A 23203-nucleotide genomic window follows, 5' to 3' on the forward strand; every position below is an offset into this window, starting at 1 on the left:
AGTGAAACATGTCAAGACATTTTCCTTGTCGTTTTTTTTTTGTTTTTCTAGGATGACATCCCCAGTGGAAAAAAAGAAACTATTGGTCAGGGCCCAGTCAGGAAATCAGAGCCACACCAAGGTACAGGGTTAAGGAAGGGGAGCTTTCATGAGTTCAGGAACTGCTGGGGAAGTTCAGAGGGAAACAGTGCCTAACCTTGTCCAGCTGAAACCCTTGTGCAGGGTACTTACTGATGGGAACTTGGAGAAAAGCCAGTAGTAAGTTATGCAGATGTGGCCCCTAGGAGGCTGTGGAAGGGAAGCTTGAGGCATGAGGTATAGGGACTGCAGCCTCTTTGGGGCCCAGGGGCTGGGTAAGAACTGAGGGCTGCTCTGGGTCAGTAGAGCCAGCAGTGAGATGATATCACTGCAAAGCGGGAGGCTAGTGAGGGCGTGCTGTGTCCATCCACTGGCATGTTTGACCATATGACCCTCCTCCACTTGCCTTCAGTCTTCTCAATTCTGAGAATCATGTATCTGGACAACTTTAGCCCAGAACCATACAAAGAAGGGAATTCTGGGAGCAGACAGCCATGTTGGCAATAGACAACCCAGCTTAGAATCTCCAGTTTTAGAGAAGTATTCTTCTGATGTCCTCTTATAGGGTATTTAAAAAAACTAGGGTGCTGCTGAAGGAAAGAAATCAGATTAATGTGTCCAAGGCAAAGGGTTACCGTTTAAAGAGTGAATGAACACACAGAGTTATATGACCTGCTAAAACGAAAGATCCAAAAAAACCATGCTGTTCTGATTCGGTAGTCAGTAAACGGTGAAATGTTATCAATAGCAGGAAAAACAGCTTTATGTTTAATATGATGATGACAATGACACCTGGCAAGGAATATGTTGAGCAGATACAAATTTATTTATTTCTTAAATATATCAAAAGATACAACAGTGACAGGTACACAGTGGAAAGTCTATTAGGACCTTTTTTTTTTTTTTTTTACCATTTTAGTAAAAAACTACAAACTCACTATTAATTATTTGCTAGTGGAACAGTTAAAATAACTTGATGGAAAAAGTCCTAGAAAACATATTAATACTGTGCTGGGGGGAAGAGTTTTGTGAACTGGGGATCCTCCCTTTTAGGGGATTATGAGCAAGGGTAGGTGCTGTATAATCAGTAGATGATTTCACTAGATAAGGGCTGTGATAGGGACAAGCACAAATATATCCACATAAGGGGTCAGGGAACATTTCTGGACTTGGATGAAACACCAATCTGTTTGGTGTGGGAGCCTGCTTTCCTACGTTGCCTGTAAAAGATTCTTATGAATATGGCAAGCGTTAGTTCCAAGCATTTTAGATAAGGCTGTGGGGGGCTGATTAAGTCGAGCCCAGAAAGATGGGCCCAAATGAGTGGGTGTGGGGCAGTTCAACATAAAAAGGGGTAAAGCAAGAGAGTGAGGCTATGGAATACAAAAACGGACAGATGGCCAGATGGAGAAGCAAAACCAAGTTTTGTAGGTCCTGAAGCTTATCACATTTTGAGGACTTCATTAAGAAAAAGAACACAAAATTAAGTATAGAAAATTAGGCACAAAAATAAACATTCTTGGAGGAGGTGACACCTAAGCAGAGAAAGAGCAAGCTCATGGGAGGAGGAAGGGGTTACAGACCTGTAGTTCGAGGAGGACACCTTCTCTGACGTATTGTTGGGGGCCCAGGGCTGGGTTGCTGGAAGTCCTGGAGGAGGTGTTGGGGGTAGGTAGGGGGATGAATGCTCACAGCTGGGCTGGAGGGCCTCAGAGAGACCAGATCTTAAGAACGGAAAATCTGCACCCAGTTTTCAGAATTTTCTAGGCCCACGGCACAATGAAGGAAGGCATTGCACCGCCTTGGTGAAAAATCAAATGGGAATACATGAGGTGTAACGCATTTTTTGTCTTGAAACTGAGCAAAGACATGGTTTTATATTAATAGCTGCAAGAAGTGGTCAAATTTCCTTCATTCTTTCTAAAAACATTTTATGAAAGCATAAAAATATAACTGTCCATGTTTTGAGAGTCCATGTTTTACATTCTTCTTCTTTCTTTCTTTTTTTTTTTACAGAACTGTCAAGTTCAAAACATGTTTTACTTTCACTTACATATTTACCATTGCTTAAGTATTTATTAAGCACCTACTACTTGCCCCACGTGCTTCTAAGTGTGGGATACAGGAATGAGCAACATAAAGTTTCTTATTTCATGGAGCTTATAAGAGAAGACAGACAATAAGCAAATAAACAAACAAATATATCATACAACTTGAGCCCACACACCTTGAAGGGCTTCTTGTAGCCCCCGACGGTGGTAGGCATTCTGTCATCTTCCTGCTCTTGGACTTGGATGAAATACCCAACTGTTTGGCGTGGGGTCTGATTTCCTATGTTGTCTACAGAAGAGTCTCATGAATAGGGCAAACATTAGTTTCCGGCATTTTAGATAAGGATGCAGGGAGCTGATTAAGTTGTGTCCAGAAAAATGGGCCCAGATGAGTGGGCATGGGATGATACTCAGCATGAGACGGGGGAAAAGCAAGAGGGGGAGGCACAGGACACAAAAACTGACAGCTGGCCACATGGAGGAGCAAAGCCAAGTTTTGTAGGGCCTGAGGCTTATCACATTTGTGAGACTTCACTAAGAAAAAAAAAAAAAAATACAAAATTAAGAATAGAAAATTAGGCCGGGCGTGGTGGCTCAAGCCTGTAATCCCAGCACTTTGGGAGGCCGAGACGGGCGGATCACGAGGTCAGGAGATCGAGACCATCCTGGCTAACACGGTGAAACCCCGTCTCTACTAAAAAAATACAAAAAACTAGCCGGGCGAGGTGGCGGGCGCCTGTAGTCCCAGCTACTGGGGAGGCTGAGGCAGGAGAATGGCGTAAACCCGGGAGGCGGAGCTTGCAGTGAGCTGAGATCCGGCCACTGCACTCCAGCCTGAGCGACAGAGCGAGACTCCGTCTCAAAAAAAAAAAAAAAAAAAAAAGGAATAGAAAATTAGATACAAAAACAAATGTATAGAGTGAGAAATGCATCACAGTAAGTTACAAATTTTAAAAGGCTAATAAACACCATAAACTTCAACAAAATACATAAGACATGATATTTTAATAAACTACTTGACACACTTCTATGACACTATTTACATGTTTCAGTTGCATACCCTTTGATGACTTACTCAGTTTTGTAAGATATTTTCTATAGGAACAATAGGAAGTTACTTCACACACAGGTGAACTTGCTTTTTGTTGTACTACTACAGCCTCGTGTTCTTACAAACATGGGAATTCAGATCATTCATTTCATGTGATTTTTCTCCAAAGATGTATGGTGCATTTATAACGGTATCTGCTGCATTTAGAGTACAGGTACCTTTCTGACAAGAGAGAACTTCCGTTTTGATCAGGTATAGTAGAGAGAGTCAAACCTTCTCTAACAATATTGTGTTTTTTTCTATTTGTTTCGTTTTGAGACAGTGTCTCACTCTCGTCCAGGCTAGAGTACAGTGGCTGATCAAGGGCTCACTGGAGCCTCGACTTCCCAGGCTCAAGTGATCCTCCCACCTCAGCCTCTGGAGTATCTGGATTACAGGTGTGAGCCACCACACCCGGCTAAATTTTTTTATTTTTGGTAGAGACAGGGTTTTGCCATGTTGGCCAGGCTGGCCTCAAACTCGTGGCCTCAACCATTCTGACTGCTTCAGGCTCCCAAAGTGTTGGGATTACAGGCATGAGCCACCGCACCAGCCGATATTAGGTGTTTTATGATGGAAAGAATTGCCCAACTAGCTTCCAGCTCTGCCCATCTCAAGCTCTGCTACTCTTTTGCTACTGGAACCGTTCTAGTGTTGGGGAAAGTAAGATAGTTGAGGACACCAATGTGACTCTCACAGAGGGTCATAGGTACGTCAGTGGTAGCCATTCCTATACCTGGATGGCTAGCAACAACATATCTACATAGGAGAAGTGTAAACCACACAAATATATCCTGTCATCATGGCCAGGGTTAGGGAGAGGCAAGCCAGGTACCTGAGGCTCAAAACTTAACATTGGCACTTGCCTTGACCCTAAGAGTAAGGGCCCTCTAATTTTTTTATTTTTTGATATTGCCTCTGAATGCTCAATTTGTCATAAATTTTGCATCCTTGACATCCCCCTTATCTCACCTTCATCCTGATTCTGTATCCCATTACACCAAACAACCTGGCTTCTTCAAAATCACTCAATATAAGGATAAGTTAGAGTTAAAAAAGACAGTAAACTTAACTGGTGGTGATTAAAATACTTTTGTTTTTCAAAATTTGCAGAAACATATTACCATGTGTGCACATTGCTAGATCTCCCAGCAATGTAAAAGTGTCCTTTGCAAGTCAGGAGTCCTGGATTCAAGCTTCTAACTTCTTGATAAATCCATCACCTGCATTCTGACAATGGCTATACGTTCAAGACTATGTTTATCATACACTCTTATTTTTGCCTCCAGGATTTTAGTTAGAAGCTCAGGTTCTGGGGCTAGACTGTTTGGGTTTGGATCCTCGCACTGCCACTTACTAGCTTGTGAAATCCCAAAACGTTACTTAATATCTGTGTGCCTCAGGTGTTCTCATCTGTAAAATGGCTGTAAGTAATGTTAAGATTAAAATAATTAATTCATGAAGAGTGCTTATAACAGTATCTGACACATTATGAAAGCTCAGTATTTATTATTGTTATTTTTACTACCACTAGCATCAATATGTGTATTAATAATATGTGGCTCTTCTCACAGCACACTGTACACCCCCAGGACTGTTTGTATTCTGATTCGGCTCAGAAGAGCAGTCCTTTTTCTGAATGGACTGTTGACCACATGTAGAAGGAAGGCAGAGAGAGAAAGGAATCAAGGGGAAACGGAATACTTTGTCTCCGAATTACCTTTAAGTAAATGAAGGAATTGGGGCTATAAAAAAATTGCTGGAGCATACATGTATAAGGTTCACGGCATGCCGAAAGAGAAAGTGAAAGGAGCATTCACAATGGAGTTGGCATCCTTTTGCTTCAAAATGAGAAAAATCACACGATCAGCTGCAGTTAAGACTTAAGGAAAAAAGCTGTCTGTTAATTCAATCTCATTCGCAGGACAGGCCTCCAGGACACTTCATTTTCACCCCTGGGTGGACCCCTTGCCGGCCAGGGGCTCCACGGAGAGGAATAGGAGGCGGCTCAGGCTTCCCGGCTCGTGTGGGCGCCAGAAAGCGGAACCGCCCGGGCCAGTCGCGCGGTGGTCACCCTCTCGAGAGCTGGGGAGGAGACTGTCGAGAGTGGCCCGGCTCCTTCGGGCGCCGCTCCCCGGACCGGGTGCGAGGCGTCCTCTGGAGGACGCCTGTTCCGGGTCCTCCCGCGCACGTGTTAGCAGTCCCCGCCTGCCGGGTCGCGGCGCCGCCTCGGGCGCGGGTGCAGGCGCGCGGCGCGCAGGCTGGGGGCGCTGTGGCCTTGGCGCGGGGACCGAGCCGCCCGGCCGGACCCGCCTCTTTTCCCTCTCCGCCCGCCCGCCCGCCCCCCACGCGTCGTGTCGCCGGGAAGCCGGGCGGAGACAGAGCGCTTGGGATCCACGGCGCTCGGACCACTGTCCTCCAATCGCGTGGGGCAGAGCGGCTGGCGCCGCCGGAGCGCGGAGCCACGACCCTCCCAGGCCGCCTTTGTCTGCTAGCCGTGCAGCCCGGAACCGCCACTCTCCGGGGCCGGGGACGCGCCCGCAGCTGTCGGTGACAGCTCCTCCCTACTGCCACCCTCCGGGGCGAAGGGGCGGTCGGGCCCGGCCCTGCTCGCCCGCGCCCGCAAGCCCGCGCTCGCGGATCGATGCCCCCGCAGCAGGGGGACCCCGCGTTCCCCGACCGCTGCGAGGCGCCTCCGGTGCCGCCGCGTCGGGAGCGCGGGGGACGTGGGGGACGCGGGCCTGGGGAGCCGGGGGGCCGAGGGCGCGCGGGGGGTGCCGAGGGGCGCGGCGTCAAGTGCGTGCTGGTCGGCGACGGTGCGGTGGGCAAAACGAGCCTGGTGGTGAGCTACACCACCAACGGCTACCCCACCGAGTATATCCCCACTGCCTTCGACAACTTCTCCGGTGAGCGGGCCCGGGGGCCGGGGCCGGGGACGCGTGGCCGCGGTCCGTCCAGGGGAAGGAGGGTGGCGCGAGGGTCGCGGGGCTCCCAAGGGCGCTGCAGGGCCGCGGGCGCGGCTCCAGCGGGGAAGCCGGACAAATGAGGCGAGTAGGACGTTTCCTAAGTGTCAGGGACTGGGCAAGCACGGAGCTAACAGGAAAGGACCACGAGGGAATGGGGAGCCCTACAACCAGAGCTTGGAGAGAGGAGGGCGGAGCGGCAGCAAGAGCCGTTGCCAAAAAAAAATCTCACAATTTAAGCAACGGATAAGCAGGAGTGAAACAGGTTGAGTTCTGGCTGCCGGGTCAGTTTGCTGCGTAGAGCAAAGTTTCCTGAGGGCGACGTCGCTGGCGCCGCTGCAGTTTCAATCAGAAGGTGACGCGCAGGTGCCTTTACCTGAGCGTCGCTCCTTTCCTTTTAGGCGGCTCAGCTCACAAGGGGCGTCTCCACTTTAAAGAGCCGCGGAGACGCCAGGAAAACACTTGATTTAGTGAAAATAGCGCGAGCGGCCCTCCTGAAGGCTTAGGTTTGGATGAAACCTGGAAAGTAAACACCATTTCTTTCTTCTGAGCCCCACCACCACCTTCCCTGCCCACATGGGCTTAGATTCTGATTGTTGGTATCCTTTCAGGATCCCTTTAAGCTACTTAAAGCTCTTAGGTACCGGGTGCAATGTCATTTCCCTTGGTAGATACAAAGATAAAGGAATTCTCTATCTCGATATTCAGGTCTTTTTGAAATTTAAGAAAAAGTTGAAATTCACAGAAGCTAGTAGGAAACATTTAACTGTTTCGCTTCTTAAGAGAAAAAGTTGCTTCTCTGACCTTCCTTTCATCCCAAAGGTACCCTAGAGAAATGGGTGCTGTACTGGTGGGTTTCCACCATAGAGTATTGTTTCTTCCCCTCCCCCACCCCACCCCACCCCTGCTGCTGACTAGTATAAACATTTAGAAACAATTAGAAAGTTGTGTAGAAAGAGACAAAATTGACTGCTTAATTAAAATAGAAACCTCCACAACATGTCCTGCTGCAGGCCTCTCCACACTCGCCGAGTCCCCGAATCCCAGTGGAAAGGTGGGCATGGCTTTCTTTTTTCTTTTTTAATTCTTCTTTCGGCCTGACATAGAGATAAAGAGTGCCCTCATTTTTAAACAGGACAATGCAGGCAGCCTGTGTTTGCACATGTTCTCAAAACAAACTGGAATTTTATGATAAACCCTGAAGTTGGGGAACCTTTCCCAAGGGAAAACAGAATTATTTGTGAGGTTTTCCACTGATTTAAAACTGCAGGGTTACTTCCCATTTACCCCCAGTGTTGTTTTTAGGTCCTTTGAAACAAGTGTGACAGGAAAATAAATCTTCCAGGACTGGGAGAAAAGCATAGGCCTTTCTGGGGGCACCATCAAAGGGTTCAGGGATTTGCTGCCTGGTTCATGGTGGTGGAGTGACTTGTCAGCCCTGGGTTTGTATACAAAAATGCCTCCACAGGGCCTCCTTGTTTTAGGCTAGTCTTTAATTCATTAGAGGACCTAGAATAGGAGCAGAGGTGTTTGGAGTGAGAATGATGGTGAAAGCTAAAACTGTTAATATTCCAAAAGGGGTTAAAAGACACCTCCTGATTGTCATTTTGGTTTTGTTTTTAAGCGGTGGTGTCTGTGGATGGGCGGCCCGTGAGACTCCAACTCTGTGACACTGCTGGACAGGTCAGTATCATGTTACAGCTCAGTGCTGGGAAAGGAAACAGCCTTTTAAAGATTTCCAAATAACCTTTGATTCCCCCAGTCAGTAACTAGGTCATTCTAAAGCCTTATGAAGTGGACCCACCCCTGCTGTTGGCCCCTCTCTGAGGGTGGGCAGGGGCCAGGGGTTGGCGGTCAGGAAGCAAAGGAAGATACCTCCAAGCTAATAAAGCAGGATTTGGCCCAGCTCTGCATAGCCAGGCAAGGGAGGAAGCACGGTCAGGAACAGCTCTTATCTTATAGGAGTTTCTATTATTTACTCCCTGTTTTTTATGAAAAAGTTTCAGTGATGCTTTGTCGTCATTTCCCAAACTGAGTTAGTGATATCTTATAATCGTTTTATTAAAGGCCAGTGAGTCAGATATTTAAGAAATTTGCTCAAGAAAAAGATGGAATTTACATCAGTAAGGGTTAATATTTCCCTTCCTGAGCTATGGTTTGACTCGCTAGGACCAGCCCCAACCCTTGAAGCACAGATACATTTGTCAGAGCAGTCCTAAGCTGGAGGGATGAACTAACTGGGCTTATTCTATCCAAATTGTGAACGCTTTGTCTCAAGGGTTGGGCACTCGGAGGAAATAGCCAGGGAGTATAGGATTCCCTCACTGTGTTCCCCAGAAGAACCCCCGCCCCCCTTGGTGGGTACTCGAGTCATTGAAGCCAGGCTGTGCCTTGTGAACACCCAGGGGTACTTGATTTTGGCAAAGTGATAGTTAATGAACTTGTCTCTCTGGTATGTTCTAGAGTTCAGCAAAGTTCCGGGGGTACTTTGTAGGCAGGTGAAAGTGCCCCCTTCACTTTCTGAGGTGCCATCACATGACTATGTTTATGAAGGCATTGGCTTTCCACTGCCCCCCAGAGCCTCATCTAAGCCAGAGCTTCCAAGTTGCTCACCTACTCTGGGACAGCAGATTCAGAGCTGACGACAGATCTTATTTTTTAAACCTCAAGATGACATAAGACCGGGGAGCCTTGATCTCCAAGGAACACCAGGCTGGTGGAGGCCATAGCTTGGGAGTGCCTCAGCTTGGAAAAACCAAGCACTGTCTGTATTCTATCATCTGTAGAAAACAAAAATCAGGCTGGGTGTGGTGGCTCATGCTCTTTGGGAGGCTGAGGTGGGAGGACTGCATGAGGCCAGAAATTTGAGAGCAGCCTGGGTAGCATAGCAAGACATCATCTCTACAAAATAAAAAAATTGGCCTGGTGTGGTGGCACTGCCTGTAGTCCCAGCCACCAGCCACTCAGGAGGCTGAGGTGAGAGGATCGCTTGAACCCAGGAGTTTGAGGCTGTACTGTAGTGAGCTATGATGGTGCCACTGCACTCCAGCCTGGCTGACAGAGCAAGCAAGATCCTGTCTCTTGGAAAAAAAAAAAAGAAAAAGAATACCGTCACTTCTAGTACTGAAATCTTTCTGAATGCCATGATGGTATTTATAATTCAAACTCATTTTCTTGTATGAAGTGAGAATGCTTTGCCTACCAGGGGGGTCAGGTTTTCTGAGCCTTAGAACATGGAGGGCCGGTTGCGGTGGCTCATGCCTGTAATCCCAGCACTTTGGGAGGCTAAGACGAGTGGATCACGAGGTCAGGAGTTCAAGACCAGCCTGGCCAAGATGGTGAAACCCCGTCTCTACTAAAAATACAAAAATTAGCTGGGTGTGGTGGCGGGCGCCTGGAATCCCAGCTACTCAGGAGCCTGAGGCAGAGTTGCTTGAACCTGGGAGGCGGAGGTGGCAGTAAGCCAAGATCGCGTCACTGCACTGCAGCCTGGGTGACAGAGTGAGATTCTGTCTCAAAAATAAATAAATAAATAAAACACGGGCGGAGGAACATTTCAGTAAACATAGCCATCTGACCTACTGAAGTCAGACCCTGAGGATAAGACGGAAGTCAGGAAAACACAGAAAGTCCAAAGGCACAGTTAGCAGGGAGCCTTACAGGGTGGAGCAGAAGCTCAGTGCAGCTACGTGCCCCAGGATGTCACTCAAATATCACTGTCCACTGGACTCCCCATAAGTGTTGACTCTTCAAGCAGGATGCAGCTTCTGGAGCTGGGGTTTTATGCCCAGTGCCCAGCAGAGTGATGGCAGGGCTTCATCTCGTGGTTTTGGAATGGATGAACCAGAGGAAGACAAGGTGGTGGGGGTGCAACCATAAGTTGTGGACCTGCTCCTTAATAGACTTACAGTGTGGAGGAAAGACAAACTAGTTTATGGAAGCTTGTGAAGGAGCAAGCGAAGGGAAGAAAAGAGGCTCAGGCTCAGAGGTGCAGGCTGGTTGGGCCTGGCGGGCAAACCTCTGAGCAGGGTTTTGAAAGACAAATAGGAATTTTACCAGAAAAACTTTGCAAAAATGACTCCGAATCATCAAGGAAGAGTTAAATTGTTCCTTAGTATAATCTGTTTAAAAATCAGGAAAGCACAAGCATCCCTTTAGAAGTATTTTTACACAAAAAAGTTATAATTAAGGAAAAACAAAGGTTTTGGTACTACATTTGTAAGTTTCAGTTTATTTGGAAATTATTCTTCTGGCCTCTCAGCAATATTTTCAATGAGATTTACTGTATTTCTTAACCTTTGTGTACTGGTTAGAAGAGTACATCCAATTAAATAATGAATAAGACCACCATCGAAAAATTTGAATAATGAATAAAACCAACTTCAAAAACTATGAAAAATTCACTGCTGGTAAGATAAGTCAGGTATTTGTGGTTTTGTTTTTGTTTTTCTGATCCCGCATTTATAAATTAGTCTTTATTTAGACTACTAGCCAAGCTGGTCAAAATGGTAGTTCTTTTCTACTCTCCCTAGTCCTGACCTGATAAAATACATTTTAGGGGACTCACTGTGATACCTGCCATGTTTTGTTATGGAGGAAGGAACACATACCTCTTCTAGGCAGTTGACATGAGAACCTTGAGGGTTAAGTGACTCCATTGACCTCCATTTCAGATGCCTGGAGAATCAGTGTGAGCACAGATAGGTTGGAATTTGGGGATGTGGAGCTGGAGAGTGGGTTTCCCAAAGAAGTTGATGGGAGCAGAGTATGGATGGCTCTACAGGCTGAAGAAATCACTTCTTGTACCTTTGGCTTTTCATTTTAGGGAGGGTAGGTGAGTCTATAAGATGTCAAAAGGAGTTTTTAACACTGGGCTTACAGTCCCACTCAAGGGCAGATTGATCAGAGACAGACTGGAGACATGAAAAAACATACCTTTGGCAGAAGAGAAAAACATATTGCTGAAATAGGAGTAGTTCACTGGAGAATTGCCAGTAGAAGCTGAAAATTCTTCAGCCTTTTGACCCATAAGGTACTTGGAAAAATCTTATACTGGAAAAAAAAAAAATCAAGTTGCAGCTAGACCAGAGGGGTGTAGAATCCAGTCTTGTCTCTCTGCCCTGCTCACCCTGATCAGACTCCTGTGCAGTGTCTGTGCCACAGACCTGGCAAGCACGTGCAAATTGCTTGGCCTCGGAATGCCTTTTCTTAAAGGTGCATTCCAGTTGTCCTCATTGCACGTGTGTATTGCATTATTCCATCAGATATCTAAGGTTTCTGGTCAGGCGCTGAGCAGGAGGGTCTAATTTCTGTTTTATTTCTCAAGCCCCTTAGCCAGAATCTCAAGAGATCTGGGGAGATAGCTTTCCAAAGCCCACTCAGAAGGCCCAGCCCTTGTGCTTTCCTTAATTTTTCTCAGTAATACAACCCCAGATACCAGGGCACGGTCAGGGGTGCAGCTACCTGAGGGGGCTGCCTTAATACTGGTCTCAGTTTTATACTTCTTTCTTTGAGGCCCTCTAAGAACAAAGGGAGCATTCCATTAAAAGATCTTCAGAACTGGAGCCATAGTCTACCTGGCTGTGTTTCTGTGTTTATTTATTCATCACAAAGTTGGCATGAAGAAACATTAAGTCATTCTTTTTCTTTTTAAAAATTTTTTTAGAGAGAGGGGTCTTGCTGTGTCACCCAGGCTGGTCTCAAACTCCTGGGCTCAAGTGCTCCCCCGATTCAGCTTCGCAAGTAACTGTGACTATAGGCACATGCCACCACACTTGGCTAAGTCATTCTTTTTCAACTTTTGCTTACAGAAGCCTCACAAGTGACATTCTGAAATGCCATATTGATTGTTGAACATTTTAGCTGGTTGACTTTAATGTGATTAGTTGGTCAGTTGTCGTCCCGTAATTGAAACATGGATCCTCAAATGAAGAAATTACATTCAAATAAGTTACAGGTTTATTTTATACCAAGAGAAAGAAGCCACGGTTGGAGAATAATGTAGATGTAGATAGTACTTGGTAAATCATCAGAGGGTGTCAATTGAGTAATGAAAAACATGAGTGCCATTGAACTTTTTCTTGTCATTGGAAAATTATTTACACCTGAGGATGGTTGGCCCCAACAGATATACCTTTTAAATAGGAAAGAGTAAATATTTTTCTACAAAAGAGTTGAGCGAAAGTTTTCAGTTAGCTGAATATGGTGCTATAGGGAACTATAGGGTGTTTTCTATAAAGAAATGGTAATTTGGAGACCAACATCTCTCTGTTCACAACCAAATCCCTTCGTCTGCCACTGTGCCTTGAGTGTAGGTGATGCTCAGTATGTCTGTTAAATGGATGACTGCGGGAGAGCATTGGCAGCACAACCGTTGGTTTATTTGTAATCAACTCTTAACTTAACCCATCCACTTCTCTGTACCTTAAGGGTAGGGTGGGCATGCCTATTCTCCAGTTCATATCTGTCCAAAGCACTGTACATGGAGGCCATGGGTATTGGCAAGGACAAAGGAAGTAGGAGAAAATGTAGGAAGGAGGGAGGAAGAGAAGATACAGCCAGAATGAGGATGTATTAACCAGTGTCTGTATGTGGCACTGAGAAGCACAAGTTTTCTGAGTCACTGATGACAGTGGACTGACAGAGGTCCTCAACTCCATTTCTGGTCTGGCCTTGCGTCTGATTATCATTACTCTGCGTTGCTGTGCATGGTGTGGGCAGAGCGTGTGCACAGTGCAGATGGGATGAAATTGGCATCATTCAGAGCTGTTGTGGGGAAAGGCAGGGCTGGACTGGTAAAGAGAGGAGCTGTGTTCATAGACTGGGGTTGAGTGGGAGTCTTGAGGATCAATAAGGGTGTGGTCTAAATCTTGAAAGAGTAGCTAAGTACCAAGAATTGAGAGTAAGTTTGGGTTACACTCAGCTGAAGGTTTAAGTCCATTTTACTTCTAGAACCTACCTGCTTTGAGCACTTTTTCTATGTTAAGCTGCAAGTAGGTCTTCAGTGTCAATGAACACGGTGAACGTGTTTGGCAGTGTTCAGACCATAGCTGGCCCTGAAAGCAGATGGCTGCCACACCTTTGCTGATGCGCTAGCCCCACTTGGGTAAACAGTAGGATCGTTTCAAGAATGCTGGCTCTTCCTTCTAGAACCAGTGGGTCTTCTATCACCTGCCAGACCCTTTCATGAAAAATGTGAAGATGATCTTTTTACTGATGAGAATTCATTAAAAAAATAACTTTTAGGTACTCTGCTTGGTTGCAGGATGAATTTGACAAGCTGAGGCCTCTCTGCTATACCAACACAGACATCTTCCTCCTCTGCTTTAGTGTTGTGAGCCCCTCATCCTTCCAGAACGTCAGTGAGAAATGGGTGCCGGAGATTCGATGCCACTGTCCCAAAGCCCCCATCATCCTAGTTGGAACGCAGTCGGATCTCAGAGAAGACGTCAAAATCCTCATTGAGTTGGACAAATGCAAAGAAAAGCCAGTGCCTGAAGAGGCGGCTAAGCTGTGCGCCGAGGAAATCAAAGCCGCCTCCTACATCGAGTGTTCAGCCTTGACTCAAAAAAACCTCAAAGAGGTCTTTGATGCAGCCATCGTCGCTGGCATTCAATACTCGGACACTCAGCAACAGCCAAAGAAGTCTAAAAGCAGGACTCCAGATAAAATGAAAAACCTCTCCAAGTCCTGGTGGAAGAAGTACTGCTGTTTCGTATGATGCTGGCAAGACACCCAGAAAGGCTATTTTCAGATGAAATCGATATTAGAAGCTATATTAGCTGAAACAACTTCTTTTACTGTGTAGAACCTATATCGAGAGTGTGTGTATATGTATTATAGGAGGAGCTCTCAATTTTATGTATTCTTTCTTGCCTTTAATTTTCTTGTTGTTTGTTTGAGCTTAGGGATGAGATACTTATGCAAGATATTTTTGAAGTAAATTAAAATTTTTTCACATCTCTGGAAATTTAGAGTTCTAGACCTCTGGTTAATTTATATCTAATATGAAGAAGACACCTCAAATCTGGATGTCAAGAATGAAGCTCTGCTACATTATAATGTACAGAAGAGCAAACGGGAGGAACGCTGTGGTTAACCCTCTCTTGATTAAGGGCTAGTTAATGCACAGTGCATTATGTACACAGGTCAACCATGGTAAGAACAGTTCTTAGCTTTGAAACTCCATGCAAACCATGCCTTTTTTTTTTTTTTTTTTTTTTTTTTTTTTTTTTTTTTAAGGAGCAAAAATCTGGGGAAAAAATGAGAAACCTCTGCCTACAAAACCTCAAACCAGTCACTTTTGTCATTTGCTAATACCCGTTGCTTATGATTTAAAAACAACGGGCAAAAAACATCCCACTGACTCTATGGCACTGTGTAGACAAAAAAGGAGACTTGCTGATTGGGACTTTTCTTTCTTAGACCAGTTGTGTTGACATGTATGAACATAGACAAAGTGCTGTGTGGAGGAAAGCAAGTGTTAGTCGGTAGTTCTCACGTTTTAGGGAGTGGTTCCTGTGGAGATCAGAAAGTGACATTTGCTTTCGGTACTGTAACACTTGCACCAAGCTGCCTCAATGCTAGGTAACAACGGCAACAGGGAGCACCTATCTGGATTGTTTTTAAACTTCCATACTCAAGCTGTCTCTTCGGCAGGGAGGTGAATACTCTTGAAAGGCCAACAGCAAATGTCTGTGGGACACAACACAGATCATTTTTTCTTAAGTCAGTCAAGATGTACTTCTCTGTGTGCACACCCACGCACACTCATGCACACAGATACATAGGTCTGTATGGCTGTATTTGCTGTTGATTCAGACTTTTACACAGTTAATGGGGAAAAGCATGGCCACAAACACAGATGTTAGGGAAGCTTGGCTTCCTCTTCTTGTTGACACTTTTTTGAACCAACATCATTTTTATTATATTCAGAGTATGTTTTTAAGTGTATCTTAATATATACATTTTTGAGGACATCTTAAAACTAAACGAAAAATAAAATGAACATCTCTTGAAACCTGTTAAAACAACCAGTTAAAGCCACAGATGGCTTTCAGGGCAGTAGCAGCAGAGGCCAGCGGACAACGAGGACTCCTGAGGGGCGGGGCGTGTGGCCAGCCAGGTGCATGCCGGGACCCTGGCCCCCATGCTTGGCTGCTTCCTGTGACAGTGAAATACATCCTTCAAGGTGGCAGCTTTTAGGGCTGAATCTTCTGGAGAAAATGTGCCATCTCAGGAGAGTAGTTTTTACTCTGGTAGGAATGCTTCCGAGACACCACAAGGCAGCCTAAACACTGAGTTACAGTGTCGGGCTTGCGGTGGGTGAACCAGAGCCACCAAAGTCACTTCCACAACTAACGAGGGAAATCTGTAAAGCCAGTTAGATAGAAGAGTTTTATTTTTCTGTGGGTTTTGTGTTGTCTTTTTTATATTAAAAAGAAATCCAGTTTGTGTTTTTCTATAGAAAAAGTAAAAGTTCAGGTTATACTTTAGGTTAGGGGTTCTATTTATTCCTGTTAGTAAATAAAATTAACAAATTTCTTTGTTTAACAAAAGATTAATCTTTAAACCACTGAAATACATAGACTGTTAACTATTGATTATTCAACACATTGGAATTGATGTCGGTCATAGTTTCCTGGAGCATTTAGTTACAACCTGAAGGAATAAAATGATTTGTGGAAAAGCTTAAAATAGACCTAATCGAATACAGTCTCATCTTGCCGTGCCTGACTTACCTATCTGTGGAAAGCTAGGCTTCCCAGGCTGGGCTCTGCCTGACTAGTGTCCAGAGGTGCGGGAGGGAAGATGAGTTATTTAACTGGTAAGCGATTTGAAACACTATTTTTATATTAAAGTAAATAGCATGGAGTATAGTGCAAATTCATTTTTAAGATAGAACACAACACTTGAAAGAAGTTTTATGCATGTGACAGTATGTGGGGCTGCAGTTGGTCTCCCTGGAGGGGCCTTCCGCACCTCCTGCCTTTAGGCCACGGGTGGAAAGTGCTTAGTGAAGTATACCTGTGTGGCCCAGTTCTGAAAGCTTTATGCAAACAGTTGAATTTTAACTGGGGTTGATAACACCTTGGACTGTTAGTGTTAAAAATCTAGTGGGTTGACCTTTAAATGCAACAGTTTTTAAAATATATTGCTGCATTTTATAGAATAGTAAAGGTACGATTATACTTGAGATTTTCCTCCATTTTTATTTCTTTGTGAACATAGTTTGGGGCCGAAAATGTTTTTAAAATATGTGCTTGAGTTAAATATAAAGTTGGTTTGCTTCAAAGCTAAAAAATTGTTAAACTTGCAGCTTGGTATTGCAGAGAAGATTTTATAAAAATTTTGCTTTAGAGAATGCCACTTTGGCTGAACTACAAGTGTGGGCCACCGTTATAATTTAAAAATACAGCATACTTCAAAACTGTTTGTTTTCTCTTGTTACCATGTATGTATAAATGGACCTTTTATAACCTTGTTCTCTGCTTGACAGACTCAAGAGAAACTACCCAGGTATTACACAAGCCAAAATGGGAGCAAGGCTTTCTCTCCAGACTATCGTAACCTGGTGCCTTACCAAGTTGTGCTTTTCTGTTTTCAAGTGTAAATGATGTTGAGCTGAATGTTGTACTTGAAAATGCCATAAATAAGATGGTATGAAATAAATTCTGACCTATGGAAATAATGACTCTTGCCTTTTCTATCAAAGAATTTTGTTGGAGGTGTTTAGCCACATCTTGAAGAAGCACTAGTTGGGAGGCATTGTGACATACACTGAGAGGCATTCTGGGAATGCATCTCCAACCAATTTGAAGTGCTAATTGATTCAGCATGGGGTTCTCTGAATTCTGGAGCCACAGTCTGACAGTAAGCACCCGCTGGCTACATGTTCCTCACAGATTGTATGCTGATGTCCCAGTGTGTTGGAAGGAGCACTATTCTTGGAGCCAAAAGTCCGGGCTCAGAGAAGCACTAGTGTGGGATGAAGCTGAGACAGCCAGCGATCTGAGCCTCAGTTTCCTCATCTGGAAACAGTACTGCCTTTCTCACTGGGCTGTCTGAATCCTGAACCTGCAGAGGAGACATCCAAGATCTGTAAATCACCTGAAAGAGGTTAGAGTCAAAGGCACCGTGAGCCCTTACCAGCCGTAGAGCTGAGGACCAGGGTTCCCAGGTCCTGAGGGTGCCGAGAGGTGCTGTTGTGTTCTGTGTGATTTCTTCAGTTTCTTGAAGTCCGTCTTCTCATCATGCCATGAGGATGCAGCCCTTGTACTGAGGGCTCCGGGAAATGGGACCCTGGGCAGACGACTATTCTGAGGGGCTGGAAGTTTCTTGCTTTTACCCTCCAGCCTCAAGGTCATCCTGTGAAGGATGGCGCCATCCACTTTGCTCCACATGGTGCTGCATAGGCCATGATACAACTTTTAGGAGTGTCCACTGGATGTTCAGCCACAATGAATGGGAAGACTGCATGGCATGCAACTAAAACTACTGTACCACCTAATTCCACACATGGCTGGGGGGTGCCAAAAGCACCCCAGGCGCTGGTTTCCCGGCCTCCACAGGGCAGCTGACCCCAGCCCAGAGGGACTCAGAGGTTTCTCCACACCCAGTCCCAGGCTATCTCCCTTGTCCTGGCCGGGCCTTCCTGGGACACATGGACAGAGCATCCAGCCATTGTAGAGGAGGTGACCACGTGCTACACCGAGGCATTCATGGATTCAAAGAGAGTGAAGGAATGAGAAGCATCTGGGAGAGAAGTGTTTTAAAAGGAAAGAAGGTTCCAAGGCCCCAAGGCAGAAGGGCATCTGGTATGTCCCAGAGGCCAGTCACAAGATAAAAGGAGTGCAGGGAGAGATAGGGAGATGATGTCAAGATGGTGATAATGGGAGGTGATGGTGGCAACCAGGGACATGGGGAGGAGTCAGGCTGTTTGGGCTTGAATTCTGGCTCTGCCACTTACTGGTTCTGATTCCTTAAGCTCCTTAGCCTTTTAACCCTTCTGAGTCTAAACAACTTTCTAACCTCTCAAGTGGATAAGCATGGCACTTACCCAATCAGCTGATGCTTTCATCCTCTGATCAAATGAGGTTATGGATGTAAAGCGCTGATACACAGTAAGCACTCAGTAAATGCTCACTCTGAGTAGTCTTCCTAGTAGACCCCTTTCAATGATTCCTTTAATTTCCTTCACAGCAGGACCCTCAGTCCATGAGCTCGGGTCCCTGTGGGCATCCCACTGAGATGACAATTGATTCCTAAGGATTTCCATCTTCATTTCTATTAAATTTTATGAGGCTTACACTTTTAATGGGTAACAGCACATTCATTTTTTTTCATTTCCACTAATTTTATAAAATCAGAGCAACATTATATGGATCACAATCCTCGTTGCACAGGCTGGCTCTGTGGAACAAAGCTGCCGTGGCTGCTGCTGCTGACCTGGTGGAACTGTCGGGGGCGGCCCACCTCTCTGAAAACTGACAAGTGAATCCTGCAGATGGTGAAGCAGGGAGCTGTGAATTAGGTGTACAAAGGTAGTTTAGAGAGTCAGTAGGCAAGATTGTGACCCAGGCATCATGTGGAAGTCACAGATCTGCCGTGTTCCTCAGCCCTGTGCTGGGCTGTCCCTTGACTCTTGTCATGCAAGAAGCTCTTGCTGCAGACTGACACATTCTTATATTTTTACAGTCTTCGTTTAACAGCCCGAGTCACCCAACCACAGTTCCCCCTGTTATCTGGTACAATACTAACAATAAAACCAAGTCTTGAAGAGGCACAGAGTGTACATGAAAGATGCATGTGGTTGGGAACCCAACATTTATCTTTAAAAAGAGAAGACATTCTGGAGCAGAAGATCCCATTGCCCTTTGCTGCTTTCCTCCTAAATGTCCCACAGGTACTTCAAACTTAACTCATTGTATTAGCTTTCTTCAGCTGCTATAAGTTGCTTAAAGCAACACAGATTTATTACGTTATGGTCTGGAGGTAAGAAATCTGATATGGGTCTTATTGGCTAAAACCAAGAGGTTGGCAGGGCTGTGTTGCTTTCTGGAGGCTCTAGAGGGGAATTGGTTTTCTTCCCTTGAGTTTGGGTACCAAAAATGTTGATGTGAATATTTTACATTTTTACCTGGCTTTGCATGAGATGGAGAAACATTCTCCATATAGCAGCTTCTAGCATTTCCTCTCAATCCAACAGCAAGCGGTATAACATCAACGTGGCATATGCTGATTGTCACTTTGGAAAACATTCCCATAAGGGCATGTATTCTTACAGTCCAAGCATGCTGTTTTGGGTGTATTCTTTTTTTTTTTTTTTTTTTTTTTTTTTTTTTTTTTTTTTTTTTGAGACGGAGTCTTGCTCTGTCGCCCGGGCTGGAGTGCAGTGGCCGGATCTCAGCTCACTGCAAGCTCCGCCTCCCGGGTTTATGCCATTCTCCTGCCTCAGCCTCCCGAGTAGCTGGGACTACAGGCGCCCGCCACCTCGCCCGGCTAGTTTTTTTGTATTTTTTAGTAGAGACGGGGTTTCACAGTGTTAGCCAGGATGGTCTTGATCTCCTGACCTCGTGATCCGCCCGTCTCGGCCTCCCAAAGTGCTGGGATTACAGGCTTGAGCGGGTGTATTCTTATAGTCCAAACTTAAAGCATAAATAGAACTTAGACATTCTAGTATATCCCTTAGTACACAAGCTTTTGGAAATATCAATTGCATTGGTCAGTCTTTGACAGTTGCTGGATAATAGCTGGTTCAGGATTTTACTTTAAGACAAGTATCAGTATTGTAAGTGGCTGTTGGAAAAACAATTCATGTGCTTCAGGAGTAAATATAAGAAATGACTTTACCATGAAAATCAGAAAGATTGACTACTCTTTGTGCTCCAATTTGTCATGGACTTAGACTATACCAGACCCAGCTGACTGAGTTGGAATTCTGTTTTGAATCTGCTCAAGTATCTCTACTAAGAGATACTCAATAGGAACTTAGGACTGATGTATCTAAAATGTCGCCAACCACAGCAGTATCAATTGAAATAGTTAGACTGGCTTGACTCATGTATTTATCAAAGGTTTTATTGGTTAAAAAACATACAGAAAAGTCATCTAGAACTCCCTAACTTCTCCCTACTCTGAGTGTCTTCCCCCTGTGTCCCTTCTCTCTCCTAGCTCTTCCTGGGTTCCTATGTTTACTCTGAGATAAAATCTCAGACCGTGAAGCTAGGAGGGCTGCACATAGGTTATTATTGTGCATTAATGATCTAAAACCAGACACAGTAACTGATGAGTGGATTTGCAACGCATTAATTTATCTACACAATTTACCTCCTTTGTTACCTTATTTCAGCCTAAGGGATGAGAATGAAGCAGAGTCATTATATGAGTAATTATTGCCTTTGTGACAAACTTAAATGATTTTTGTGGTTGGCCCTTGTGTGGCTGAGAGCCTACCGAAAGTTAGACAGTCCTCCATGTCACCAGCCACATGGTTAATCGGCCCAGTTGTCCTACTCAGTGCCCCTTTCTTTACACTGGCTCCTTTTCTAAATCACTTCTCCGTCACCCCCAAGACTGATCAGGTACTGCTGAAAGCCAAGTGTTTCTATTTCCAAATGGAAATGGTAGAAAGGGATCAATTATTAATCAGGCTAATAATTATTTAGGTAAAGCAATGAACATTTTTTCTTATAAAAATGTTGATAGAGGAGACCAGGAAACAGTGAGGGCTTGTAAGTGAAGAAATGTTTCAATAAATATTATAATACCTGAAATTTATGAACCACATTCATTTATTGGGCATGAAAAATATTTTACCAATTGCCTTAGCCTGTCTAAATCTCCTCTTGACCGAGTTGTGATGTAAATTAATAAATAAATATATCACCTCTTCTAACCTCACACTATACATGTGGACATACATAGGATTGGTTGCTATTATCCTTAATTATTAGAGAGAGAAACAAAATGACTAATTTGCTAAGGAACTTTGCCTGAGGTAGGTAGAACTATTACTCCTTGAGGATATTTTAAGTCTTAATTTCCCTTCTCCCTTTCTGCTCTTGTGTAGAGAGGATATAGAGGGACTCTTTAAAACCTCCAGTAGAGATACACCAGTTTAGTTGTTGCTGTGTAACAAGCCACCCCAATACTTAGTGGCTTAGAGCAACAGCTACTTATTCTTTCTCGTGATCCTGTGGGTGGACGGGGCTCAGCCAAGCACTTCTTTTGCCTCAGTTGTAGCTGTGTGGTTGAGGGATAATGTGCAGCTCAACTGGGGTGGACCATCTAAAGGCTCCCACCTTCAGAGCTCCCTGCCTGTGCCCTCTCATCTTCAGTAGTCTAGCTGGAGTTTCTTTATAGCATGGAGACAAGACCGACTTCGCAACAGAGTGTACCACGAGAGGCAGCTCCAGTGTGCAAGGGTTTACCAAGCCTCTGTTTACACCCTGCTTGTTAATGTTCATGGGTCAAAGCCAGACCTAAAACCAAGCCCAGAGACAATGTGTGTGGGGGAGGGGGAAGAAGTTACACAAGTACATGAGCCCTGGGCAGTATGTTTGCTTGGGCCTGCCAAGTGGATTCAAGTTGGAAAGGGAGGCAATGGCTGCTAGGGTTGGTGCACTCCATTGCTCATGTCTATCTTGGGTGAAAAGAGGTGGATCATACATATTATTGTGCAGGTGGAGAACACAACTGGTTTAGAAGTCAGGGCTTTTGGTGGTAAAAGGTGTATCGGTCACCTTTATTCTTTTAGTCAGTGTCTGACTATTCAAAGGGTGAGAAAACATGTTGTCTAAACTGCTGAATCTTGCTCCTCTACGGGAAGAGTGCACACTTCCAGCGAAGGAAAATTGGCACCCTGCTGAATGAGCAGAGGCAGCTGGCTGAGATAGAGGTTGCATGTTTCTTTAGATGGCAAACCTACATTGTAGAATGGACAGAATTCAGCTTTCATTTGGACAAGTAGAACAACATAGCACCTAGGATATAGGAAGCCCTTTTTAAAAACATGTATTAAAATTGCTATGATTATCAGCATGATTCTCAGTAGTTGTGTTCCATACAGAACTGAAACTACTCTCCACCATTCATTACATAGTCATCTCCCAAAGCAGTAGAATTGGTTTACAGAAGGTGGCTTTATTCTCCACACTGCCCCCTCCCTGACCAAGGCATTTTCATGGGTAGTTGTGCGACAGGATGCTATATTGGCACCATCTGATTTTGACTGATACCGCTCTTCTGACATGCCCTGTCTGTCTACATTTTTGAGACATCAGTTTGCTTTTCTCTTGCAGGCAATTTGTAATATGCCCACATTTGGGATTTAAATGAGAGTGACTGCTGTGGGGCAGCATGTGCACAATGACACCAGGACAGGCTGCATGGCACAGAGCTGAGAGGACCATCCAGTATCGCCAGGGCCCCAGGAAGATGGGATCATCATCCTGTCCTTGTCACTGACCAGCTCTATACATTTACAGGATAAGTTTAATTTTTTTGACCTTTAATTTTTTCAACCTCACCAGGAGCTAAAGTCATGAAATCTCTACTGTTCCTTTTCACCATTATTTTAAGATAATTAAAATTCTTTTCACCCTTGACCTCCACAGGTTTAGGATTTTTCATTTTAAGCAAAATCAATATGACGTTAAGAAATTCATAGTTCTCACCAAACTCCAAGTAGAGAAAATTATGTCCTGAGATAGTTGGGCTCGGCATGGATCCGGAGACCTGGTCATGTGCTCGTGGTCAGAGGCGTGTCAGCAGTGTCCCTGCCAAGATGGGGAAGGAAGAGGCAGCTTTGGAGCTTCAGAGGATGGAAGAGTCCTTGATAAATAAAGGGTTTTCCAGGAAGACAGTAAATCTCTCGCTTTCTGACACACAAGGAGTTCAGGGAGTGGAATCTTCACTAATCAAAACCTGGTTAATGTGAAAAAGAAAAAAAAAAGAAAGTAAAAATTACAAAGAAGAATGATTCACATAGTACAAAATAGAGAAAATAATGAAGCTGATTA

At 44.8% G+C, this 23203-nt stretch overlaps 1 protein-coding gene across 1 annotated transcript; it reads left to right on the top strand.

Annotated features, from left to right (window-relative positions):
* The first annotated feature begins 5557 nt into the window (after nucleotides 1-5557).
* RHOU (ras homolog family member U) lies at nucleotides 5558-16872 on the top strand. The gene is made up of 3 exons (XM_010374024.2): nucleotides 5558-6125; nucleotides 7807-7865; nucleotides 13447-16872. The coding sequence occupies exons 1-3, from the start codon at nucleotides 5864-5866 to the stop codon at nucleotides 13900-13902; spliced, it is 777 nt and encodes a 258-aa protein (XP_010372326.1). The 5' UTR covers nucleotides 5558-5863; the 3' UTR covers nucleotides 13903-16872.
* The last annotated feature ends 6331 nt before the right edge of the window (nucleotides 16873-23203 follow it).

The sequence above is a fragment of the Rhinopithecus roxellana genome, chromosome 8 (assembly GCF_007565055.1).
Source record: "Rhinopithecus roxellana isolate Shanxi Qingling chromosome 8, ASM756505v1, whole genome shotgun sequence".
In the NCBI taxonomy this organism is placed as follows: domain Eukaryota; kingdom Metazoa; phylum Chordata; class Mammalia; order Primates; family Cercopithecidae; genus Rhinopithecus; species Rhinopithecus roxellana.